This window comes from Convolutriloba macropyga, chromosome 14 (genome assembly GCF_964194025.1).
Source record: "Convolutriloba macropyga chromosome 14, txConMacr16.3, whole genome shotgun sequence".
Classification (NCBI taxonomy): Eukaryota; Metazoa; Xenacoelomorpha; order Acoela; family Convolutidae; genus Convolutriloba; species Convolutriloba macropyga.
Window position 1 is genome coordinate 45,382,959 of NC_134481.1, and position 20,678 is coordinate 45,403,636.

Consider the following 20,678-nt stretch of genomic DNA (forward strand, 5'->3'; position numbering starts at 1 on the left):
AATATAACGAAAACTTGATGATGACTGTTGTCGGTGAGGGCAAAGAAACACTTTAAGCTGGATTTCGCGTAGTTTTAGGGAAGTTAAGGACTTGGAGAAGTTAAAAATTCTCTTTTCGTTTTGTATTTTCACAGCGTTGTTACTTCTTCATGATTGTTTGAGCTTGTGTGAATTGAATATTTGATACGCTGACTTTGGACACAATGATTATGGAAATTTAAAACCAATACGTCGTTTGAAATTTAAAGTTTAATGGTTTCAAGTATTGTGTAAAACTTTAGCTAATTTGACTGCTGGTCTGTTCAGCACTCCAGTTGATGTCTTGATTTCGAAGGATCGTGCTCGTCCGTCCAATCCAGTATGGCATTTCGCAATTCGACCCATTGGCCAAATACCTCTCGGAGTGAACTCATGCAAGAGCCAGACTAAATCGCCTTCTTTCAATTGTTCTGATTCTGTTCTCCACTTTGGTCGGCTGATAAGATCTGATGTGTACTCTTTTTGCAAACGTTTCCAAAAATGATCCAGTAATGTTTGTGTGTAAGAGAACTTCTTTTTACTAAATGTTCGGCTGGTTGATGTCAACGGTGCTAAAGGGCTGTAAGGGCGTCTTAATAAGAAATGATTAGGGGTTAGTGCTTCTTCATCGTTTATGTCTGAAGAGACATATGTAATTGGTCTGGAGTTGAGAAGTCCTTCAGTCTCGGCTACAATTGTCTGAAAAATTTCGGCTTTCAATTGTTGGCTGCCTAAAATTATGAGCAAAGTGCGTTTAGCAGACTGAATTAGCCTTTCCCATATCCCGCCGAAGTGAGGGGCTAGAGGTGGATTCATTTTCCATGTAATATTTTGCTGCTGTAACTGGGACTTGATGTAGTCGTTGTCAATACTGATTTTGCTCAGATCCAACATCTTTTTTGCTGATGTGAAGTTCGATCCATTGTCAGAGATGATTAACTCGGGATATCCTCGTCGCGAAACAAACCTTCTAATGGCTAGCAGACAACTATCTGTGTCCAATGTCTGACAAACCTCCAAATGCACAGCTCTAGTTACAAGACAGGTGAAAAGACATACGTATTGTTTTTCCAATTTGCGATTTGTGTGCTCAATGAAAAAGGGTCCGAAAAAATCTAACCCAACATTTAGAAAGGGATATTGTTTTCCTGCTTCTGCGAATCGGAAACTGGGTAGGTCGGCCATGAGGGGGGGTGATATTTTTCGCTCTCCATCGTCGGCAAATGAAGCATGTTTTACTTAGTTGTTTCAAAAATCGTCTAAGACCTATAATGATGAAATCTTGTTGCAGGTGTGCTCGGACAAACTCTGTTCCAAGATGTCTACAGTCGTTGTGGGCTTGCTCAATTATTAATTTGGTAATATTATCCTTACTGTCAAGAATAATTGGATGTTTCTGGCTGTAGGGTATTTTAGCGTGCTTTAGTCTGCCTCTTGCTCGTATTAAACCATCTTTGTCCAGGAAGGGAGTGAACTGTAATAACTTGTCCTTTTTGTCTAGTTCATTTTCCCGTTCAAGGTTTCTTATGCTTTCAGAAAAAGTTTTAAGCTGTGATTGTCTCAATAGATGGTGTCGTGCGTCTTCATAACTGTTTGTGACTGGTCGTTTTCGAAAGATATTGACTGCTTTCAATACTGTTTCGGTCCGTCGCATAAGCTTATTCCAACTAGAGAAATCATTAGTGTCAATAACTGTGTTTGAAGTTTCTGTACGTAAAATGTTTATCGCTGTAATTTGCTGGTCTTTTTGGAAATTTGGAACGGGATTTTCTAGGAGAAATTTTGGCGCTGACAGCCATTTTTCTTTCAAGTCTGTTAAAGAAAGTCCTCTTGTTCCGTGATCTGCAGGGTTGATTTTACCAGGTACAAAATTCCATTGTTCTGACTTAGAGTTGGCTAAAATTTTTGCAATTCTATTTGCTACAAAAACTTTTTGGTGTTTTGTTGATTTAATCCAAACTAATGTGGCCATGCTGTCAGTCCAGAACTGAATTTTGTCAAACTGTGCTGTCATTTCGCTTCGAACAAAAGAAGCAAGTTCTGCTCCCATAGCTGCTGCTTCTAGTTCTAACTTCGGGATGGTTGTTGTTTTAATGGGGGCAACTCTTGCTTTGCTAATAACATATTGAGTTGTTATTTCTTCTGCGCTTTTTGATCTGATGTATATTGTCGTTGCTATTGCTGTACTTGATGCATCGCAAAATATGTGAAGTTCATGCTTAGCATCTGGGTTGGGGATCAGACATCTGCTAATAGAAATCTCTGGCATCTGCTCATATTCGTCGACCCATTGCTGTAAGTCGTGTTGGAACTCTCTTGGAATCTGATTGTTCCAGTTGTTACCTTGTTTCACTATTGATTGAAGAATGCATCGTACTCTAATGGAAAACGGCGTGATGATTCCAAGGGGATCGAACAATGATGCGGCGAGTGAGAGCAATTGACGTTGTTGCATGCTTTTGACATCCAGTTTTAAGTCTGGTCTTTTGAAGATGAAAATATCTTCCTTGGCATTCCACATTTGTCCTAAAATGCGTTGCTCTATCGCGGTGTCTTCATTTTCTCCAGTTATTTTCATGACTGTGTTTGGGTCGTTACTAAAAAACTTTGTAAGTTTAAATCCACCTTTGTGTAATGTATCCTTTACCTCTGTTGTTGTGATTACTGCGTTTTCGGTTGTGTTGAAACTTTGAAGGTAATCATCCATGTAGAAATTGTTTCTTATGGCTGAGTAGGCTTCGGGATTACTTAATTTGTTGTCTTCCGCACATCTGTGGAGTATGTAGATTGCACATGAAGGGGAACAAGTTGCACCAAATATTAGTCTCTTGTACTTGAAAATTGTTTCTTCTCCATCTTTGTTCCACAAAAATCTTAGTGCGTCTTGGTCTTCTGTTCTGATGGCAACTTGCATGAACATCGCTTCGATATCACCGGTTACTGCAATCTTGTACTGCCGAAATCTCAGAAGAAGTCCTACAAGGCTGCATAGTAGATCTGGTCCGGTCAAAAGAGCTTTGTTAAGTGAATGTCCTTTGTATACTGAAGCTGCATTTGTGACCCGTCTTACTTTTTTCTTCATTTTATGTTCAACGGGGTGGTGTGGGAGATACCAAAGTTGTGAATTCATGAAACTGGGTTGACGTTGTGTCTCTTCAACAAATCCATTTTCGATGTCTGCTTCGATGGTTTGGTTGTAACGACAAAATAGGTCTGGTTCCTGTTGAAGTCGGTTTTCAAGTGACTGTAATTGTGCTTTGTCAAGAAAGTAGTTGTTCGGTAGCTTAGTGTCATCTTTCCAAGGTAGTCCGATCTCATAACGAGAACCGTTGTGGCATGTCGTCCTTTTTAGTGTTTCAAGAGCTTTCCTGTCATCTGCTGTCAGTGTCTTTTTTCCGCTCACTAAACTTTTTCCCTCCATTGTCCAAAACATTTGAAGCATGTCGTTCTCTATTTCCTGTTCTGGGTTCTTAATTCTGTTGTAAAGCGTGATGTTGTAATTGATTTCTTGTTTATTACTGGTTGGCTTGTATTTCTGTGGTATTGGTCCTGTAACGGTTCATCCAAGCTGCGTCAAGACTCCGTATGGGGTTCCTGGTGGCCCTGTTGTGAATTTAAGTGGTACTGTTGCTATGAAGGCATCCGCTCCGATTAAAACTCCTATTCTGTTATCTCGTATTTGTGGAAATGTGATGTTGTTAAGATGATCGTAGTCGGCGCAGATAGAGTTCAACATCTCAACGGGTACATTCGGCATTTGAAAGTCAGATGCTGACGTGGCGTACACCGGTAGGTTGAAAAGAGGTCGGGTGCTGTTGAGTGATCCAATTCCCAGAAGAACTTCAGTTGATGTTATGATATGTTCTCCGTAAAGTGAAGAAATTGGTACTGCAATGTGATCTGTGTTTTTTATTCCGAGTGCTTTTGCCATTGAGTTTGTTATTTGTGTGTTGTCGCTCCCGCTATCCAAAAGAGCATATGTTTCTATTGATACGTCTTCAGTGTAAAGGATAACCGGAATGGCTTGAAGTTGAACTTGAGGTCGTATCCACGAGCTGATTTGGTTGTTGCTGCATGTGTGATTTTGTGGTCGTGGGTTGCTGTTGTTGTTGTTAAAATTCTGTTGCCTTTGGCTTTGATTTTGTGTGTATGTTTGGTTATGAGAATGTCCGGTGTTCTGTTGTCGTGAATTTGTATTTGGCATGAAGTTGTTCGGATTGTTATAGTTTCTATTGAAGGTGCTTCCATTGTTGTTGTTGGGATTGTAATTCTGATTGAAACGGTTAGTGTTATTGTTTTGACCAAACGAATTACGTGTGCTGTTGTTATGATTGTAACCAGCCATTCTTCCATAGTTGAATCCATGTGGTTGAAACTGTGATCTGTTTGCGGTTATCTGTGTTTGGTGTCCGTTGTTTTGCAGACCACGATTGTTGTGATAATTGTTTGCAGATTGGTTTTGAACCTTGTTGTTTGTTTGTTGTTGATGTTGTTGCTGTTGGTTTCTTTGCTGTTGCTGAGTTGGTGAAAATGTCTGTGAACTGTTAAAGTTGTTTCTGTGAATTGTTGAGTGATGAAATCCGTTGCAGTTTTCGATTCGACATCGGTAATGACTGTTACACTGTCCTCTTGGGTGTTCGGTGAGGCAATTTGGGCAAATTTTCAGTTGTCTTACTGTTTGTTGTCTTTCGTTAATATCTTTATTGAGGAATTGGTTGCATTTTCCTAGGTTGTGACTGTATCCACATAGAGGACATCTTTTGTTACTTTGCTGTTGGAAGAGTCTGTTTGATCTTCTAGATGAACTGTTTTCTTGATTGGTTGGTCTTTGTGATGTTGACAAATCTTCGCAAGCTTCTGCGTAATTATCGATCCAGTCCTTAAAATGTATTAAATTAGGTTGAACAATAGCTTGTCTAAGGACGTATTCGTTCCATCTGATTATCATTGTTGGCGCAAGTTTATCTTTTGCAATCTTAAGGACAGCTGAGGATTGAAGATCTGATGTGAAATTGTGAAGTATGAACGTTTGAACCATTTGTCTAAGAAACGCTGCAAAAGATACAAAACTTTCGGGGTTATTAATGGTCGGTCTGGGCCATTGTTCCAAATTATCAAGGTAAGCTGCTGTAACATGCTGTGGTTTCCCGAATCGTCTTTGTAATTCTTGCATTGCTTCGTTATAAAACTCTCCGTTGTATGAGTATCCAATAATGCTGTCTTTGGCTCTGTCTGTGAGGGCGTTTTGAAGATATGTCATCCGTTGGGCATCTGTCAGTGTTACATTGTCATGTATTGTGGCTTTGAAAAAACTAAACCAGTCGTGCCATCTCAATGGATCTCCGCTGAAGGATTTGAGTTGAGTTTTTGGAAGATTAATGGTGGATGTGACATGTTGTTGTTGTGCTTGTCGTGGCAAGAAAATGTTTTCTGTTGTCTGTGTATGTTGAAACTGTCTGTCTGGTTGTTGGCCAGTTCTGTTGATGTAATTTGGTAGTCTTTGGTCCTGTGCGTCTAGATTAAAATTGCCAAGATTGTTGTTCGTTTCTGGGATTAGGTTGTTGACGGCTTTTCTTCTCAATTCTCTGTCATTTGATTGGTTACCTCTATTGATTTTGTTCGCATCTTGATAGAAATTGATGCTTTGAAGACATTGCTGTTCTTGATTTTGAACATGTTCGTGAATATTTGAAGTACCTTGACCTTGGGTCTCCTGAAATTGGGTATTTGTTGAAGCAAGGTTAACATCATGGATCTTGTCTATTTTTCTTTCTCTTTTTCTGGCTCCTTGTATTTTTGGTTGTAGTCCATAATGCGTTGGGTTACTGCTTAGTCTGATGTTGTCGATTTGTTGATGATCGTCGCTTTCATCGTCTGTTGATTGTAGATAATTACTGTCGTAGTCTGTTGTCTGTTGATTTCTTCTGTGTAAAGGCGTGATTTTACTTGATGATTGTTTCCTGTTAAAAGGATGTAAGTTTCGTTGTCTTGATTGTTGCTGATGTGGCTGTGTTTTCTTTTGTGTTTTCCGTTGGTCTCGGATATTAGTGTCAAATGTCTGATATGAACTGCTATCAGATTCGGTACTTACATCTGATTGGTGTATTTTTTGTTTCCTTTTAGCGTGTTCATTGGATTTGGGTTTGTCGTTTGATGTAGTGGTACCAACATCGCGTCTTATGGTGATTGGTCCGATGTTTTGCTCTTTGTAGTTAACTTCAATTGCTTCTCGGGTTTTTGTCAAGTCCTCACCGCCATTGCTTTTTCTTTGCTCTGCTGTTATGTGATGGTCACCATTATTGAGTGGAAAACTGGCTATCATCCTTGACGAAGTGCATTCTGTCTTTGACTCATCATTCGGCTGTAATATTTTCTCGCGGACTTGTGTGAAGTTGGTTTTTGGATCGGTGCGTCTCTGTTTTTGACTGTACCCAAAATTTCTCAGAGGAAACTCAATGTAGGAATTCGGGTTACACTGGTTGTTACTTTCTTTGTTGTCGGAGTCCCCTCCTTCCAATGACGTTGTATCTGAATTGGTAGCGCTCATTATCAATTGGTTACTTTGTTTTCTGTCATCGTCATATTTCTGTCCATATTGGGGATTTCTGCTGCTTTGTTGTTTTTGTTTTTCTGAATCTGAAATTGTAGGTACTTTATCTGTTCTGTTCTCTGCTTTTGATTTGCCTCTCAAATTGTACGTTTTTTTGTCTATTGTAGAAGGGTTTAAGAGTTGTTAAGGGTTCGTCATTTTGGGTGTTAGTTTGATGTGGTTGTGCTCTTCTTTGCTGCTCTGGCAAATGGCTATCGGAGTCTGTAGTAATTTCTCTTGAATGGTCTTTGCCATATTTTTTCCATTTCAAGATAACTAGACTTCGTTCTGCTGATCTCTCCGTTATTTCTTTCGATTCATTTTGTGTGAGGTTGAATTTAAAAAGGTCGTCACAGAGTTTGTCTAGTTGCAGCTTTTGTTGAGAAAGATACTCATAGGACAAATTGATGCCCTCTAAATTCTCCTCTTGAATCATTGCCTCAAGATAGTCGACATTGACTGCCCATTCTGCTTCTCTCCTCTGCAGTTGTTGTTGTATAGCCTTTTTCTTATTATTGGCGCCAGGCATATTGATACAGGTGCTTTTTGCAAGAGTTTTGAACTTTGTTCTTGTTTGATCTATCAGTTTGTCAGTTTTAGTTTTTATTAAGTTTTTGTAACAGCTGAATGAAACAAGTATTATCAAAAGCAACTTCAAAAGACACGCGTAAGAGTATTCAGTTTGTTTGCTGCATTAAAACAGCCGCTCTAGACGCTTTTTTCTTGTTGTCCTGTTAATGTTTTGAGGGTGTTACTGCTCTGTGGGAGGACGATATGACTGCTTTTTTATACGTAAGCTACAGATTTAAGTGTTTTACCTTTTCGATACAAAACTCCTTTGTTCTGAAATTTGAAAGAAAAAGCAATCAGACCTGTTTTGTTTTTAATGAAGTGAAATGTGTTGTGGTCTGATTTTTTCTTTTAACCTAAACTTTGTTGGGTCTGTTGAACTTTGCAGATTGTCAGAGAACGTCAATTTTTTTTTTCACTGACGAATAATATCAAAATGTGTTTGTTATCGCCTTTGATGCTAAACGTTATTCTTTGACGTTTAAATCTTTTCTGCAGCGAACAACCTAAATCCGAAGTTTTTTTTTTTTAACGTGCCATTTTACGATCTGTCATTTTCTAGTTTGTCGGGTTACTCACAGATGTAAAGGACGAAGAGTGCGGTTTCACAGCGTAGATTACTCCTGTTGAATAAAAGGAAACCAATTCTGCAAAAATATTAACTGGGTTTACTAGTAAACTGCCACCAGTTGCATTTACTTAGAATTGAGGTCAAATAAATAATGTGAAATTCTTAGAAAATAAAAGCAAGTAGCAATTGCCGCTATTGATGTTTTCATTCCAGCTATATTTAGGCGTTGTAGGAAGCCAATTTGTACCATATCGTGGTTCGGTAATCACGAAATCAGAAATCACGAAATCAGAAATGGTGCGGTAATCAGTCAGAAGGCACTATTTGATTTTGCATGTCACTCGGATTTTTATACTGTCTTTTTATGTGAAATGAAAATCGCTTTGCATGGCCCTAAATGTCCATACAAGAGGGATTTTAGAAAACAGATTTTGAATGATATGAGGTATCATCTGTGAGTCTCAGAAAAAAGCTCCACTGGTAGGCCAAGACAAATTTTTGAACTATCAATATCATATTGTGTCACTGCCTAGAACCAATTCTACAGACATACACTGTTTGTTGCAAGATCAGCTCGGTAGAGTCAAATTGCCTTAATTTTTAGTGGAAACGGTGTCGATAACGGGTTTCCCCGTGTGAAAATAGCAGCGAACCGACAGTTAAGTAAAATTTTTTATTTAGCATTAAGACTGTTAGAATTTTCTGAAAGCGCTTTTGTTCTCGTTGTTGTTGTTGTAGCTGTCGCACAGAGCTGCAACTCGCAGGTATTTTTTAGCGGGATACAGACGCTTATTGCCGTTTTTAACTGGTACCCTAGCCGCAATTGTATCATAATAAAAAATAGATATATTAGTAGTAGTGTTACTGCCTATCCACAACTTGCTTGTGGTGCGGCAAACGTTCTGCATCTACGTCATGGTGAATGATATCGGATCCCAGGGTTATGGGGGCCAGGAGAGGCATCGCCAACATCAGGGGAACGGGGCAAGGAAGACTGATTCTTCTGTGCAGTGTGGTCGTGTTGGACTGATGGTATTAAGTCCAGCCAGTTGGCTACCTCTACTAGTCTTTCTCACAGGTCAATCACTTTCAGGTCCTTGGTGTTCTTACAGCAGTTGAAAAAGCGGTTTACCTCATGTGCTCCTTCACATTTGGGACAGCGGTTATCAACCTTTGCTACAGATCCTACAGATCCTTATGTAAGAGTTTAGCAGGGAGCAGTATTCGGTTCTGCTAATAGGATACGTGCAATTCGTGGCAGCGTTTGTTTTTCTATCTTTTGTTGGAGGTGTACCTAGTTGCCTGCTTGCTTTGTTCAACTGAGTATTCGCCGTGTGTCAGTGGATACTTTTGAGCGCATTTGTACTCTTTGCGACCTAATTACTCTTTATTCTTTGTGTGTTTCACGCGGTCCCTATAAGTATCATTTAGTGTCGGTCTCAGGGGACAAAAACTGGTTGAAAAGGTTGTTTTATTATCTGCACGATGGCTTTCATAACTGCCGGCTAGAAATTGGTAACAATATGTTAGCTTTTACATGCATCAATTCACCCTCAATTTGTAAGTCGCTGATGTCGACGTTTCTACACAACGAGTAATTGTGAGCAATGTTTTATTGTGCTTGTAGGTGCTTCCTGTTTGTATTGCTGATTGTGGAAGCTAAAAATGTAGCATCTAAGTTCAGGATGCTCCGCCCGATAGCTTTTTAAGTCTGCAGCCCCATCCTCTATCACTAAATTATTGCGCTTTTGTAATTTTTCTTTGGTGCTCCTTGCATGTTCTCCAAAATTCAGCATACTATCAAAAGTGACAACAAGTACTTTTACTTTGAACTTTACCGGTATTGGTGAATTGTTGAGTGAGATCTGGGTCAAACTTGTCAACCTTGCTCCAGGCTGTAAACACAGTTGCATTTGGCTTCTCAGCTGATAACATGAGTTTTCTTGGCTCCAGCCAGTCGTGTACAATGCTTAGGTAGGAAGTTATGACACTAATTTTTCACCCTGTGGGTAATTCACGTAATTTTTCAAAGTTCAGCATCAGCGTTAATCGTGGTGTTTATATCTTTCGGGGGTAGAGGCAGCTTGCTCACGTAGATGTTGAAGAGCAGTGGCGAAAATACACCACCTTGGGGTACATCCTTTTAGACTTTTCTGCATTTGATTTTTTATTATTAAATTCCACTAAAGAAAACCTGCCCTGTATGTATGAAAGGATTCACCTTTTAGAGCTATACGGTAGTGATGCCTCGAGTATGTCTCTTAGTAGTAGAAAGCACGGATGATGTCTAAGGCTACTAGTAGAGTACTGTTGCAGGTTTCTGTTGATTAAGGTTTTTCTGTATATCGTTGTTGACATACTGAGAGCTGATGGTGTGGAATGCTCAGGTCTAAAGCCATGCTGATGTTCTTTTAGTTTATATTCTAAAAATCTGCTTAGTAAGTTTTTCTGTTAGTTTTACGATAGGGAAGAGGAGTGCAATTGGTCTTAAGCTTTTATTATGCTTTCAAAATCAAAATTTAAATAAAAAATTTTTCAGTTTTTTGCGATAATCCAATTCATGGGGTATTAGTTTCATCTCAAAAGGCAACTTATTCCATTCGAAAGGAACAGCAAAACTGAAGGATCTTCGCCCAAATGCAGTTGTGACATTAGGAACCTTCAAATTGTATGTATATTGGCATCTAGTCATCTTATCATTTCGGAAAACTAATGCGCCCAGATACATCGGAACTTTCCACGGATGGTGAACTAAGCGGTGACCAAAAAGTAGAATTTTGTAGAGGATACGTTGTTTCATGGGTAGCCAATGAAACTCTTTGATATAATTTTCTGTTGGTGAACCAGGTGATAACCTACAAATGAGACAACATGCTGAGTTCATTATACGCTGTAATTTCTGTATAATATTCACAGGTAGTCCATAGTACAGTCAGTTGCAGTAATCTAATCGCGAGAGAATCATTACCCAAACTAATTCGATCAACGACTTTCTGTCGACTGTATCTCTGATGGAATAAATTTTTCGCAGGAAATAGTAACATCTACGGCACAGGGAACTAACTTGTTTCGCATATGAAAGTCTGGAATCTAAGTTGAAGCCCAATAAAGTAACATTGTTAGAAAAATTGGCATCCGTTGGAAGTTCATTATCGCAATTTAAAATATTCTTTCTACTAACAAACATGTATTCAGTTTTATTCGAGTTTAATCGGAGCTTAGCACCACTGAACCACTTTTGGAGAGTCGTAAGTATCAAATCAAAAGCCCCCTGATTTAGCGAAGCATGGTAAACAAAATATATAACAGTGTCATCGGCATAAAAATGATAATTTAATTCAAGACGTTCAAACAGAACTTCCAGAGGAACAAGATAGCAGGAAAAAAGAACGGGACCTAGAATAATTCCTCGAGGAACACCCGTTTTAATAGTTCTTGGCATCGAATATTGACCATCAATCAACACTTTTTGAGATCTACTACTAAGATAACTATTTAAAAAGCTAAGCACTTTATCTTTGAAACCCAAACTTGTTTCAAGAATTGAAAGAAGTAATTCATGATCGAGAGTGTCAAAGGCAGCTGATAGATCAAGTCCAATATAAAAAGTGCTCTTTGTCCTATCTAAATTGAGGAGCAAATCATTTGTAATCTTAGCCAGCGCTGTTTCTGTAGAAAAAACTTCCTGTAGGCACTTTGGTATTTGCCTAAGAGACTATTCTTTTCAAGGTGTTCACGCATTTGTATGAAAGCCGCCCGTTCCAATAGTTTTGAAATGTAACTTAGGTTCGAGATAGGTCGATAATTGGGAAAATCTTCATTGTCAGAATTTGCTTTCTTCAAGTGGGACCTAACAATGGCCAGTATAAAGGACTGGGGAAATATCCCGCCATCAGCGAAAGAATAAGAAGTTTCAGGAGGTCGAGAAAATAATGATCCGAAAATGACTTTACAAGATGTGTCGGAATGATGTCCAGTGGAGATGTACTGTTTGACGACGCCAAAATTAAATCTCTACACTGACTTATCGACAACTCTGTGAACGAATACATTGAGTTAACTTCAGTTTTCAGAATTTTTGGACTTATCGCAGTCGGAATCGATGCAATAATACTTTTCACTTTAGATATAAAGAACTCGTTGAAGTCGTTTGCAAGCTGTTTTTTGTTTTCATATTTCGGGAGCTGTTCTACCTCTTGACCAAGAAGCAATTTTAATGTGGCAAACTTTTTACGGCTACAATTTTCCATCAACGCATTCTCTATGTACAACCTACGCTTCTAAGAATTTTTCAAAATACATATGGGTAACATTTTCGTATTCAGATTTCAGTACAGATAATTACGACTTTCTGTATTTACGCTCTGCTTTTTCCTTCTTTCGTTTCAATCTCATCGTCAAAAAATGGGCATTGATGCTTAGTAAATGTTTTTATTTTGCGTCGTAGAACAGAATCCAAAATATTCTCCTCAAACCTTAGATACATATCCCATGCTTCATCAATACTTTAGGCAACATCCAACTTTAAGCACGACTTAAATAACTTCAGAAAACCATCAGAGTCAAACTTCTTCCAATTTCTATACATCAAACATTGCTGAGATTTGCGTTGTTTCACACTGCTTAGCGAGAAACAAATAAACGAATGGTCCGAAGAAGTAATGAAGCTATTCGATTTAACATTAATTGAAATATTGTTTGACGCAATAATATGGTCAAGAATCCCGCCACTTCTATGCGTTTTCTCAGAGACGTACTGAGTCAGGCCGAAATCTTCAAAAAATGAGTTCCACATTTTTGATGCATCGTTATTTACATTTAGTGAAATGTTAAAATCACCCAGGAGAACAATCTTGTCGAATTGTAGCCTTTTCTCATCAAAAAGAGCAGTAAAGTGATCAAGGAAAGATTTAACATTTAATCCAGGTGGTCGATAAACAGCGACTACTAAATAACTGGTAGCCCCAACAGTTAAAGAGGCATAACAGCATTCAAAAAATTCAGAGGTAAACTTTTCAAAATTTTCCAAATGGATATCATATCTGTAAAAGAGGCAGATTCCACCTCTTCTTTTATTCACCCTTGGTGCACTATAGGAAAGAAACCCCGGGGGACAACACTGCTTTAGAATAAAATCGTCATCTGAGTTGTTCGTAATCCACGATTCTATAAATACTCCCAAACTAATTTCATTTACTTCCAAGAGGGCATTTACATCTTTCCTTTTGTTCCTGATAGATCGTACATTATGTAGACAAATGTTTAGTTCTGTAGGTCTTTGTTTCCTCGATCTTTGTTTCGTCGATCTTTGTCTTAATGGAGGACTGACTAGTAGTCAATTTTGATCCACTTTTTTTAGCCAATCACGGGCGGTTTCATTCAGGTAAAATCTTGACACCGTAACGTTTTCAGGTCAGAAATTAGGTAACTCAACTTTCTCCTCATCAAATTTAAATACACAATGGAAGGCTTTCAGGTGAGCCTCTGACTTCGAAATTTGGCGAATGTGAAGTAGTTCGACGTTATTTTCTATACAGTACTTCTCCATTTCTGATGCTGTTATGTTCTGGCTCAATCGACCTACATATAAATGACGACGCTTCGGGGGCTTTTTGACACCCTTGATGACTGCTGGATTGGTGTTCGTTTTACCTCCTTAGTTGATCATACTTTTCTCTGTACAGTTTCAAATTCAAGATCATCAGCTTTTCTCTTTTTGTTTACTGTCGCACTGTGATGACTGGATGACCTGTCGTTTCGATTCCTGCTGGGTCCACTTTTTGCAGCTTTTAGAAAAGGGAATTCCGGTTTCCTTTTCAACGCTATCTCATTGCGTAGCATTGTCACTTCGCGGATCAAAGAATCAACACAATCGAGTTTTTTCAACGGCCGTAATTCTGTCCAGCGCAGATATTTCTGCAGTAAAGCTAGGAGTACAACCACCACATGACCAGTAGATCATTTCTTTGATATTTGCAGTACTTGAAATTCCCAAACAACCAATGTGAACATATATCTTCTTACATTTGACACAAAATGCACTCCGTTGTACATTGCAAGGCTAGTTACAAATATTGCAGAGCTTCGGGCGGTGGTGGGGGCCCCATTGTAACCTGGGGTAAAAGGGGGACTAAGTGAAGTGGCCGCTAGGGGCCTAAACTAATTAGTCAAACAAATGTGGAGAACGCTCACACCAAAAATTTGACTAAGAAAAATATTTAGGATGGCCAAATGTAGGGAAGCAATCAAGCAGATGCGGAGAACGCTCTCGCCAAATGCTTGATACCAAATATGGAATCGTAGATAAATCTTGTATAATATCTAAATAAATAAGTACAAGAAAAGTAGTCAGATACCAGTGAAACCTATCTGAGGCTTCATATGGTTTGACAAGTAATAAATATGTTCAGACTTCGTATGGTTTGACTTCGTATGGTTTGTCAAGTGATAAATTGCAGCGATTATCGCAAAAGAATACCTTCCGCCGGAATCTGAAATCCCCTATAACTGGGGCTACCCAAAGAATGTCCGGCCTCCATTGATCAAGTAAAAGATTGCAATCAGAAGCTGAAACGAAATTAAATAGCCTCCAGAGTGCACATGTAGACTATTTAATAAGTTTATCACAACAATTAGGCTTTTAGATTTGTCTGTGGGTTGGCTTTTGTAGGGGTATAACCTGGCCAACTTTCCAGATGTTCGAGATTTTTGCAAGTATTACAGAAAGGTTTATGGTTTCAAATGAGGTATCTCAGTGCTATAAGGCCTAGATGGTGTAGGTGGATCGGGTCTATTCAACCTGGTCCCAGCGCCTTGCTTTTCTTTGTGTCTCATAGCTTCTTTCACTGTGTTACGCAAACATTCTGCCCACTTTTTCCAGTTTCCTTATTGTTCTTAGTGTATTTTCTATGTTTTTCATTTTTCTCGGGGGTGTGGAATGTATTGATGGTCAAACTTGTTGGCGCATTTCCTTGAATCATGCTGAGTAGTCTTCTTAGCAACAAAGTATATGCCTTTGTTTGTAGGTGGTTTAGCGTCGACGAAAATCCCTTTTCTGTTCTCCAGAGTTTAGAGCAGTTGCCTCTGTGAGTAAGTGGCTGTACAAACTGGATCCATTTTTTGCGTTTTGACTTTGCGGATGTTTGTTTATTTGATGATTTAGTCTCGTGATTTTGGGGTCCACTGGATGTTTTCGTTAAATTTTATTTCTCTTTTCAAAGTTTTATTGCTTCGCTGGGAAAATTGGCAACCACTGTTTTAATACTTCCTGTGGGTTATGTCTGCCAGCCGCTGCATTGATGGCTTTCCTTAAGGTCTTTTCCGCATGGTAGACATTTGTTGCACTTTGTTATTTTTTAAGTTTTAGTTCAATGTCGTCTTTAAATCTTGCCCAGTAAGATTTGCAGAAATCGATGAAAGTTCTTTGTGTTGAATGTGTGATGACATGGACGATGGATAGAACTATTTGTAAATAGTCCGAGCCTAATGGGTACTCCGAGCGCCAGTCGATGATCATTGCTATGGTTGAGCTGGCGAGACTGATGTCCGGGAAGCTTTTATAAGAATCAGTTTCTCCTGTGTTGGCCTTTTCGTTGAGTACTACGTGATTACGGAGGTCTAATTCACTTGCAATACTGTTATCTCTTGTGTCTTCCGGTAGTTTAGAGTGCCCCAACGGGCTAGAAGCATTGAAATTATCGACAATAATGCAGTCATCTAACTCAACTAGTTTACTGATTGATGTCTTGTATCCTGCATCACAGATAGAAGAACACCTACAAACCACCTTTGTTCTCGTACCATATATTCCGTCAGTTTGTAGAATTCAGGTAATTGTTTTATTTAAAAAGTATGAAAAAGCGCCCCAGATCGATCACGGAGTTCGCTCCTTACATGATAGGATCGGAACCCTTGAAATGTTTAACGAAACTTGCTCCAGTCGTTTTGTAACGGTTTTGTAAAAAGGTTGCTTTTATAAAAAGGCTGGTTTTGTAAAAAGTTTTGTTGAAGGGCTGGTAACTAAAACTCCTATCTACTTTACTTCAGAGGCCGTCTTTAGTCCAATGGAGGGCTTGCAGTGACGAGGCCAAAACGTTCACTATAGATTTTCACATCATTAGTCGTAAAAAGGTTTAAAAATGAGTTCGGCACATTTAGACTACTGTTTATAGACTTATTTATAGTTATTACCAACCAATGTGTGGTTTTAAAACGAAAATAAAACCAATTCAGCGAACTTTTCTGGTTACTTATAGTATACTGCCTCAAAGGGATGTTACTAGTAAACAATGTAAGAGAATATGTAACAGCTTTATAGAGCGTGTAGAGTCGATATTGCTGCTATTGATGTATTAATTCCAGCTAAGGTTTGGCGTTATAAGGAGCCCAAGCTCTCCTTCCTCGTCCACAGACCATCGTTCCCAAATCTTGGTTGACTTGATACTTTGTGTATTCATGATGACTATTTCAAGTTCTTGTTAACAGGTTTTATTTTTAAAATCCTCCTTGAGAGTCAATCTTAATCTCGAGCCTTCCCCGTTAGGTGAATTGCATTACTCGGGTCTCCCCTGTACTCGCAAACTTCGTTCAACGTAAAACTCAATATAGAAACGTGACGGATTTAGAGCATTTTACGCTTGAGGGACCTCTTTCAACTCTTGGGGTTATCCTGAGGGACCTCACGGGGGACCCGGTTTTCACATTCTTGGCATCTACCCGGAAACTCTCAGTTTATCATTTTTCAATTACCATATGGTCCATTGAAGCTCGCCTACATTATTAAGTCAAATATGATACAAATTTGTTTCTGTAAGAACAACAATAAACGGGGAAATGAAAATTACAAAAATAAAATCCTCAATGCTATTAATACTCATCCCCTGTCGGAATAAATGCCAATACAGCATAAAGGCAACATGTGACAATTTCTGTTCTCGTGAAAATCTACTGATATATAAATTCTGGTGGAAAGGGAAATTATTCGTTGTGAGTCAAGATAGTTTTTCAGGTTTTCCCTTTTTACCTTTAGGTGGACTCCAGTGACCTTCATTTGCTTTCAACAAAAGAAACTCGGGCACTTTGGCTGTTCCATGTTTCCACCGAAAGAGGATGAAACCAAACGCTCTTTCTTTCACGCTCATAACACTGAAAAGAAATAGTTCCTTTACCTATACTTTGCAGCTCCCACTCGCGAATTAGGCTCAGGGTAATTTCACCGTCTGCAACAAAATGGTAAACTTACTAAACGAAAAGTAAAAAGAATTGAATTTAATTCAACTTATTATGAAGTTAGCAATTTGCCTGTGCGACAATAGTAGCCGCAGTTGGTTGTAATACATGTGACATTGATTTATTATATAGTCAGTCCCCGAAAGGTCAGCCTCTGGTTTTTCATATGTACTCAGGAATTTTTTGAACGTTCACTAGCGTTGCAACTTTATAGGACTAACTATATATATTTTTGTCCAATGTGGTTGTTGTATAGTTGGCCCTATAAGGTTTCAACGCAAGCCAACGTTCAAAAAATTTGATGTGCATATGAAAAACAAAAAGCTGATCTCTGCATGAAAAATGAGGCTTGCCTCACCTCTGCTTGAGGCATGCAAATGACTATCTTTTAGCCTGATATCTGCATCTTTTAAAAATGAACTTTGAAACGTTTTATAAAGTTGAAACTTAATGGGACTAACCATACAAGAAGTACCGGCGAAGGAAACACTGCGTGATCCAAGGAGATGAGTGTGGAACAGAAGAGAGGCAACGTATATTATTTAAAACCTAAGACTACTGTTTCACGAGGGGAAGTTGACGATGCACTTAATTCGATCAGCGACCAAGGAGGCAATAAAATTCTGAGGGCAACACTTTGTAAACGCAAGCTTACGCAACTAGAGATCAAAAAAAGCCGTGGAAACGACAGAAGGCAAGGATTTTTGGGATATTTGGCAAGACAGTGACCCACATGCAGAGGGAGCCGAGGGGAGAGCGTACCAATGTAGATGGGTGAAAGCTATCAAAGTCAAAGACCAACGTGGCAGTAAAATTCTCGTTATTGACCCTTTCGTTATTCGCCGATGATACGACAATCTTGGGAACCAGAGCGGAGATAGAACAAAACATAACCGACTAACGTCGGGCGAATTGCTCTCAAACGACCTGCGGGCGGTTGTCAGCACCTAGCCACTGTTTAGTGAGGTTAGCCTTCGCTTGATTGAAGAGGCGTGAGGCTAGGGTAATAGACGATATTATCACGCCACATAACAGCCGCTGAAGTCAACAAAAGAGTTAAGGAGAGAGAGAGAGAGTGCGAGGTAAAACGTGAGCGAGAAAGAGAAGCAAAGAAACGCCAACCAACACACACACAGAGAAAGAGAGAGCTAGAAATTTTTTCCATGAGATTCTAGCCTCGTTAGTAACTAAATCATATAAAAAACTGAAAGTGCAAAATTCAGAAGAAAACTTTCCACATTTCGCAGTGACGAAAATGTTCAAAGAACATTTCTTGCCTCTGGATTTTTGTCATGTAAACCATCTGCAAGACTTAAAAAGCTTCGTTGGCCAGTATTAATCGTTAAACTCAAAAAAGGACTCAAAAACTGCAAATAAAATGACAAAAAGTTCAAAAAAAAATTGAAAAAATCATAAGTTTTATTAAAAAATCGATAAAACTTGTGATATTAAAAAGTTCAAAACTATTCTATCGCAATAAAAATTGTTCAGTAACCTATTATCAAAGCCTATACGAGGTTTCTTGGGGCTGGAAGAACTTAGATAATGACAAATTTTGAAAAATTTGAAAAAAAAAATTCAAGTTTTATCCAACAATTGCTAAAAATCGTGATGTTTAAATGTTGAAAAACATTCTACTACCACTAGAAACTATGCAGCAACGTATTATCAAACCCTTCAGGAGGTTGTCTGAACCCTGAGGCTGAAAAATCTTGAATAATGAAAATATATGTCAAAAAACTTTAAAAATATAGCAATTTTTGTCAAAAAATGCTAAAATTCGTGTTGTTTAAATCTTGAAAATGATTCCATTACTTCTAGAAACTACATAGTAACCTATTATTAAACCCTCGAGGAAGTTCCTTGTCTCTTGAGGCTGGATAAACCTAAAAAACGACAAAAACTTTCAAAAACATTGAAAAAATTTGCAAAATTTATCAAAAAAATGCAAAAATTCGCAGTGTTGAAATGTTGAAACCATTCTATTACCACTAGAAACTAATCAATAACCTATTATCAAATCCTAGAGTGGATTCCTTGACACCTAGGGCTGAAAAAACTTAAAAAACTGACAAAAATTTTCAAAAATCTTGAAAAAAATTGTGAAAATTAGTATAAATTTGCGTTTTTAGCTAGCGGTTGTTCGTCAGTAGCTAGCCACGGGTGGGGGGAGGGTGCACGGGGGTGCCGATGGGGGGGCAATAGTGGGGGGGGGTCAGCAGTGGGGGGGGGGTGGGGGGGGGGGTCTTCAACCTCTAAGAACCGCTGTTCACACCATAAGTATAAGACTCCAAAACTGTTTGAGCTGAAACAGAGCTAAAAGGCTCTAAGAGCACTTAATGCCCGCTGGGCGCTACCTGTTTATCCCGTTTTTGAGGACGAAAAGTCAAAAGCGTCAGACGAAAAATTGGTCAAGCGAAAAATCGCATAAAAAAAAGACCGACAGGACTAATATAATTGCTACAAACTTCGTTTGAGAGCAATTAAAGTTGTGCCGTAAAAGAAATCATTGCTGTCTTCGAGGGAAAAAAATGCTGCCAAAGAAGAAAAATAGGTCTTTGGCGACGACTCAGCATATTGTGTGAAGAGCAAACATGGGGTCAGTTCCCGCTGGTTCCCGGAGAAGGGTCTGAGAGAAGGATGCCCGACCTCTCCCATTCTCTTCAACATTGTTCATCAAATGGTGATAGAAGTCACAGAACGTCGCCGTAGAGAACTTGGTGAAACAACCTGAAAAGCGGTCGGAATTGAGTTCAAATGCCTTCCCGATGGAACGATTCCCAGCAGCAACCAGTTTGGGAAGTTCAACTCCGAAACAAGCAGCACCACTCTGACCTTTTCCTTATTCGCCGATGATACGACAATCCTGGGAACCAGAGCGGAGATAGAAAAAAGTTGTGCCGTAAAAGAAATCATGGCTCTCTTCGAGGAAAAAAACAATGCTGCTAAAGAAGAAAAATTGGTCTTTGGCGACGACTCATCCCACGACATCAGAACGCTCGGGAGCTGGTTGAATCTCAAAGTAGATGTGCAAAATCGGATCAAAAGAGCCGGATTCCTTTGGAGTAAAGTGCGACCTCGTCTCATCAAAAGCAGACTGACCCATCGCCAGCAAGCAATTGTGGTTCAAACCTGCGTGGAGATTGGACTACTGTTCGACGCAGCTGTCAGACCTCGGCAGAAACAAGAGACTAAGAAGATGCAGCAGTGGATCGACAAGCAACTTCAAACTTTAAACTACGAAGAGCCTCTGTTACGAATGGACCTACTGCTTCTATGTATCAGCAATTGAACAGCCTACTCCTATTTTCGAGTTTACTGGAGCAGAAGTTCTACTTCTGCCCCATTCTAATTCCACGTGACACTCTGAGCAAAACGTGTGATCCTGGCAGCTGGCATGTGATTGCCAACCGTGCCAAGACCAGTGGTCAAGATTCTAACCCAACAACGGAGAAATCCCCTCAGGACAACCTGAAAATCCACAGCAACAACAACAAGCGCGCAAGATACGTATGGAGTCACCACAGAGAACCACCGCTTAAGACAATGCAAAAAACTGGCCAAATATGCAAGACATCCGAAACAGTCTGGGAATCGTGTCCATACAGCTAAAAACTGAAAAGAGGAGCATGCAAATAATAGGGCATATGCTCCGATGGGACAACAAGAGGCTTGTCAAAAGAGCGATGCTAGGCTGGCTCC

The 20,678-nt window shown here is 39.2% G+C and overlaps 1 protein-coding gene across 1 annotated transcript in view; it reads right to left on the reverse strand.

Annotated features, from left to right (window-relative positions):
• LOC142353476 (bis(5'-nucleosyl)-tetraphosphatase [asymmetrical]-like) overlaps positions 1–20,678 on the reverse strand; it is an 81,548-nt gene that overhangs the window by 16,898 nt on the left and 43,972 nt on the right. The window contains exon 2 of the mRNA XM_075405729.1: positions 16,771–16,894. Coding sequence (XP_075261844.1) covers positions 16,771–16,888 — 118 coding nt within the window. The 5' untranslated portion in view covers positions 16,889–16,894. The remainder of the gene's footprint in view (positions 1–16,770; positions 16,895–20,678) is intronic.